Raw genomic sequence first — 6,665 nt, forward strand, 5'->3', positions numbered from 1 at the left:
CCATGAAAGACTTTTGGTGTTCTTTAGGTATTGTGGATGGTGAGGAGTGACTTAGGTGGATTTTGTTGCCCTTTAGGATAGGGAATATTGATAGACTTGTGCACGTGTGCTGGTGGAGTAGCTAACTGTTCTGACTAATCAACTTTCAGTGAATCTTGTTTTAATCTTGTTCTTGTGAACTTGTGGGTTTTTTTGATACCTTCTCTCTCGATTGAGACAAGGACATTCATTAAAAAGGCTCTAGCTTCTTAAGTGTTAAGATACTGTCATAGCTGAGTACTAAAGACGTGCTATCATGTGTACCTTTTTGTCTGCAGGTGATTTTTGCTGTGGGTTGAGCTCAGCATGGCTGTAGTCATCCGTTTACAGGGGCTTCCTGTTGTTGCGGGTCCTGCAGATATTCGTCGTTTCTTCTTGGGATTGAATATTCCTGATGGAGGTGTGCATATTATTGGAGGAGAGATTGGGGAGGCTTTTATTATATTTGCAACAGATGAAGATGCACGGCGTGCCATGAGCTGTTCAGGAGGGTTTATCAAGGACTCACGCATAGAGCTGTTTCTCAGCAGCAAGGCAGAAATGCAGAATACCATAGAAATGAGCCGGAAACGATTTGACCGTGCGGGACGAGAAACTATGTCTGGCTCTAGAAGAACAGGTGCTAATGGTTCGGGTGCATCAGGTGTTGGAGACATTCCGCATTTAGTCACGGCTTTTCCAAAAGGAATAAGTAAACCTGGTTACGGTCCACCAACTCATCCGGAGGCTGGTTTCCATACCAATGGCACAAGACATGGTGATATAGGTATGCCTAAATCAAGCTATCAGTCAAGAAAGGATTCTCATCCATTTAACCCAGATGATCTTTACTTATTTCTACGTGGTATACCTTACTCTGCAACAGAAGATGAAGTACGTGCTTTCCTTTCTGGGATATGTGTGGATGGAGTGATTCTGATAAAGCATCGCAATGGTTTAAACAATGGTGATTGCCTGGTAAAATTTGCTACGCCCGGTGATGCCTTAGAAGGACTTAAACGTCATAGACAATACATGGGTCAGAGGTTTATAGAAATAAGCCCATCTACAGAGGAACGGTGGATTGAATATGGTGGGAGGGTAGACATGCCAAATGAAATCGATCGCTTTTTGTGCGAAGACCGTTCTCCAAGAAGTTCAGGCTACATGCATTCAAGGAAGCATTCTCATTCGAGATCACCAAGGAGACAAAGAACACGTTCTCGTTCACCTGCCAACCAGGAATATTACATACACTTAAGGAATCTATCTGCTAATGTGGAGAAGAGAGATTTAAGAGCTTTTTTTCCTGGTCTAGATATATGCAGCAAGCAAATCAAGCTTCTAATGGATAAGCATCAGAGGAGGACTAGAGATGCCTTTGTCGTGTTAAGGAGTGAGAGAGATTATCAGGCTGCTTTGGAATGTCATAGAAAGGTTCTTCTCAATCGCCCCGTTTACATTTTTCCAGTTTCAAGAAAGTCAATGCTGAAAATAATTGATTCTTGTGAGAGGAAAAGATCACAGGACAGAGATCATCCTGGACAGGCCATACCAGAAAAAAGTTATCGGGAAGGTCATTCCGGCCCTAAGATGTGTGTTTATGTAAGGAATTTTCCATTTGATGTGTCAAAAATTGAAGTGCAGAAGTTCTTTGCGAGATTTGATATTGATGAAGATGATATTTACTTGCTTTATGATGACAAGGGAGTTGGGCTGGGAGAAGCATTAGTGAAGTTCAAATCTGAAGAACAAGCCATGAAAGCAGAAAATTTAAATCGTCGAAGATTCTTGGGAACGGAGGTGTTAATAAGACTTATATCTGAAGAGCAAATGCAGAAGTTTGGTGTAACTGTACCGTTGTCTGCACCAAATGAAATGCAGTCTCATTCACATCCATATGGAGGTGAGCTCTCCCGTCCAGTTGGTTCACCATCTGGGCCACCACAAGGGCCACCCATGCATTCATTTGGTCCCCCTGGGAACTTTAGGCATCCTTCTGAATTCAGGCACCCCCCTGAGGACTTCATGTGCCCTCCTAAGGATTTTAGAGGCCCGCCACCCCTCATGGATTTTGGTGGTGACAGTGAACCTTTTGGCAGAATGGAGTTTGGGAATAACAAAATGGGAAGTTTTCCTGAAGGAAGATTTATGCCGGATCCAAATTTCAGTGGAGGTTCTGAACGTGTTGTTCCTATTCGACTGAAAAATTTGCCTTTTAAAGCCACTCCTAATGAGATTCTGGATTTTTTCTATGGCTACAGAGTCATACCAGAGTCAGTTTCTGTACAGTATAACGAACAAGGATTACCTTCGGGTGATGCCATTGTTGCAATGACGAACTATGAGGAAGCTATGGCTGCTATTAATGAACTGAATGATAGGCCAATTGGTCCCCGGAAAGTTAAGTTGAGCTTGCTGTAAAGGACAAAAAGATGATCTAGGATAAAACATTTTAGATTTGACAGTATTGACAGTTATTTTCACTTTTTTAATTACTGGAAGATGCAGAAGAAACTGTTTCAATGGTTGTAAATAATATCTAGTTCAGTTGTTTAGCTCTTGGTTGAAATATCTGTATGGTTAAGATATGAGAAATGTATTGTGCCTGCTTCTTGTGGCAGAGAAGAGCCCAGAAATTCCAGAGGACATTGAATGTCTTACATAAGGTATAAAGGCATGGGGTTGTAATGCTTTGAGTTTTGGGGGGGGGGAGGGGTGTGTTGTTTTGTTTTGTTTTTGGGGGTGGTGGTGGTGTGTTTTTTTTTTTAGCTTGCTTTAATTCCATGTCTCATGACTTTGCATCAAATAAAAATGTAAGTGTTGGTTGATTGCCCACACAAACGGTTCAAACAGAAGAACTTCAGTGCTACTGCATTAGTAGATAATGCTTCTTACTGAGGTTAGCTTAATAAAATTAAAAAATTACTGAAATTTTTTTTGTGTAAACTGTTCGGGTTTTGTTTGTTTCATGTAGTTGCAGGCATTCCTATTAAAAGAAGAGAAAAGAGCTTCCTGTTCACATTAGCTGGCTTTGCAACTTTTTTTTTAATAAAAAAGACATTGCCATTGAATGTGTGTCTTATATTTAAAACTTGTATAGTAAATGATCTCAACTGTTATGCTCAGCATACATAGGTCTTGGTGAGAATGATGCTGGCTGCTTCCTCTGGAAAGAGTGAACTTATTACAGCTTCTCAACATAGCAATGAATACATAGTTTACAAAGACTGCAAAAATCTGTATTAATCAGTTGGATAGGCTTTCTTGTGCTCTGTACTCACTGTAGTGGCAGAAAGTGAACCTTGGAATTGGATCAAGAATTCTGACTTCAGCCTGAGCTTTCGGAGTGGTCTTTGTTTTATCTCCACATGCTTGTAATATGAATATTAACTTACTAATGATGTCCGGATGCATTCCAGGTCAATCTCAAGATTAGTTTTAACTAACATCTGTCACTGGCAGCCAAGCTGACAACCAACTATGTTGTTTTCTTATGGAAGAAAATAAATGCTTATGTCAGTGTTGAGAATACTTTGATTGGTTTGGTACCAGCATATTTAAATTTCAGGAGGAGATAAAAGCTAGCCTGTTTCGAGGAAAAACTGCTTAGGTTTAGTAGGAAACTTTGGTTGTGTGGATAATGGCTTTGTACCATTGTTGACGCTGCAACTGTACAAGGTAGTATGTGGAGTACTAAAGAATTTTATGAAGTTTTACTCCCCTCTCAAACTAAAACAATGAAATTTCAACTTGGTGATGAAAACTTGTAACCTTTGCTCAGGCAATACCAAAAAGTCATAGATTCAGAGAGCAGTTGAGGTTGGAAGGGACCTGGAGGTCTCTAGTCCAATCCCCTTCTCAAAGCGACATCAACTCGAACAGGTTATTCAACGTCTTGTCCATTGGATTTTGAGTATTTCTAAGGACAGGGACTCCACAGCCTCTCTGGACAGCCTGTTCCAGCGACTGATCACCGTCACTGGTGGTCAAACCTTAATTGCTTTGTTTATGTGAAGTCATCATTACTAAACTTCCATATAAACTCTTTTAAGTAGAAGCAAACAAAATCAAGAGGAAAGACTCACTTTGTTCTTTAATTTTTAGAAGGCTAGTGTAGCTTCATTTCTTCTGCATATTATTTGTCCTCTGTTTTATGTGCTAGGAAAAAGGTGTTTTGAATGAGAATGATAATGCCAAGTCTGTATATGTAGATTCCTCTGAACAAAGAAACTTAAAGGTGGCCAGTTTTTCAAATTCTGAACACTTACATACCCTTTTTTGCTGTCTGGCAGGAATCAAGTTTCAGAAGCATACTGTTCCGAATCCTCCTCTGAATTTAAATGGAATTAAAATTTAAAAAAGCCACAACAAATTGGTGCTTTTATTTCATAGTTGCTATAAAAGAGATCAAGGAGCCAGAAGCCTTGCCGGGAAAATAAAGATGTGTTACAAGAATCCTTAAAATAAACTTGTCTGACCTAATCATACTGTTGAAAACTTCATTGTGATTACTTTTGTAAGCTAACAATCTTTACTACTAATTCTTGCCTCTGTATTACCAGCTGTTTTGTAAATGTGAATGCAAGTAACTTTTTCAGTTAATCAGCTTTAGATGATATGTTGGTTTTAAAGTTGTTCTACCTCTAACACAACAGGAGATTTCAAACATTGAAAATATATCGGTAAACTTTTTATCCATGCTTCTAGAGTAGTGTTGGTACAAACACATGAATTCTTGTAATTTAAAAAAACTGATTTGGAGGCTGGAGGGGTAGGGGAATTTAGTAGGTAGTTTGCTGGTTAAGTGTGAGATTATCTTAGGGAAAAAAAAATCATCTGTTCTTCAAGAAAGGGAGTAATTGCTGGTAAGGTACCATTAATTTTTGTGATGGTAAACTTCCCCCTTGCCCCTAGTGAATGCATAAAAAGTCACGAAGCTTATAATGGCAGAGGTCATAATTAAGGCATTTCATAATGGTTTTTGTTTGCCCTACAGCCAATTTGGCTTTAATTTAAAGACTGCTTAGAGTTTGACTACTGTCGCTTACTCTGAGATGTTTGATTGATAGGCCAAAAAAGCGTTTTTTTTAAAGATCTGTAAAGACAAAAGCTGTACTTCAAAGTATGCATAGATGATACGAAGCAGAGGGAAATTAGGAAAGGATGCCAGTATATCAGTTAAATAATAAGATTAACAGGACAGTTGATTCTCAGTTTATAGCTGTTACCTTGCTAGTATATTTTGGTCAGTGTTCTGGGTTGTGTGTTGTCCCAGCCCCCCCACCCACAACTGGGATGTGTATGTGTATACACAGGTATTATACTTTGATTCTACCTGAATAGGTGGTACAGGTGCATGGTGTGGTGGCATTTCCTCATAATAAGGGTTTTATAGCTTTAGATATTTAATGGTTTGGAGGCACTGTACTTTAGTATAAAGGACATATCAGACACAGTCTATAATTACATGGCTTGAATTACTGCTCTTCCTTTTGAAGTACCATCCATATAGTAAAAGAATAACAATGCTGCAGTTTGTGGTGTTTATACAGAACATAGCTGGTTTCCTTAGTTGTGCTTACTCTGAGGTTGCTTTTGCTGCCATTGTCCAAAAATTATAATTTAAAGGAGAACAGGTTCTGTCATAAAAAAATTGTAATGGTGATCATGTACAGAAGCAGCTTGAGAGATTCAGGAAACATATGAGAATCTGATGAGTACAAGAAGATATCTTTAGTCTTAAAGGGATGGGCCAGCATGTTTGTCAGAGTGGCAAAATTATCTTAGCAAGAAAGGGTACAAGCCTGCATCATCTATATGTCAGTGGTCGAAATTATAGATGAAAAAATGGAGTACTGTCAGTCTGGCAGTCAGCACTTAATGCCACGAGAAAAATCTTTGCAAAAGTATCTTTAGGTAATATTTAATTCTGTAATTAAATTCTAAATTATTCTTCTGGCTTTAAAATACATTAATCAGTGATTTTTTCATCTGTAGTTTCAAGGTCACATAATTTCTGTCCAACATGCAAACTTAAGACATATACAAAGGACGAAGTTGCCCTAAACCGTATTATTCCCTTCCTCTAAGTTTTTTTGTAATTCCTAAGGTTGACTCTTTTTTTGTGAGATAGGGGAGAAGAAGGAATTTGAAGCTGTTGAGGATAAAAAAAAAAAAAAAAAGAAATCTCTTTCTGTACCCTAGCTACTAATCTTTTAGTGGCAGTGAATTTAAGCACTGCTTCCTCTTTTTATTCAGAATTTTTTTTTCAAGGCATAGTACAGAAATAATTGCTATTTACATATATCTGTATTGTACGAAAACCTGGTATAGTCATGAAGTTAACCATCTGTTTTGGATTACATGACTTCACTGAATATGAAATGGTAAAGTGGTGATCATCATAATTCTACTGTTGTGATACAGATACCTACTGAAGTGCCCTACTTGCTGAAACAGATGGGAATTAGTTACCTAGATACTTCTTAAGTTCTGGTCATTAGTATTCTACTCCTTGTCAACAGTAGTTCAGTGTCAATAGAATATAATTCTGGTGTAAAACTATTTTCTGGGTTTAAAACAGAACCCTGTATTGTGACGTTTTCACTTACAGCTTCATCACATCAATTCTTGGCAAAACCTAT

General features: G+C 38.3%; 1 protein-coding gene across 1 annotated transcript; it reads left to right on the forward strand.

The window, feature by feature from the left end:
* Window positions 1–345: 345 nt before the first annotated feature.
* Window positions 346–3,348, forward strand: RBM12B (RNA binding motif protein 12B; the record flags this gene model as incomplete). The annotated part of the gene is made up of 1 exon (XM_081996675.1): window positions 346–3,348. One exon carries the CDS (start codon window positions 346–348, stop codon window positions 2,440–2,442), a length of 2,097 nt encoding a protein of 698 aa, XP_081852801.1. The 3' UTR covers window positions 2,443–3,348.
* Window positions 3,349–6,665: the final 3,317 nt, after the last annotated feature.

This window comes from Phaethon aethereus, assembly GCF_964289735.1.
Source record: "Phaethon aethereus genome assembly, chromosome: 2".
Taxonomy (NCBI): domain Eukaryota; kingdom Metazoa; phylum Chordata; class Aves; order Phaethontiformes; family Phaethontidae; genus Phaethon; species Phaethon aethereus.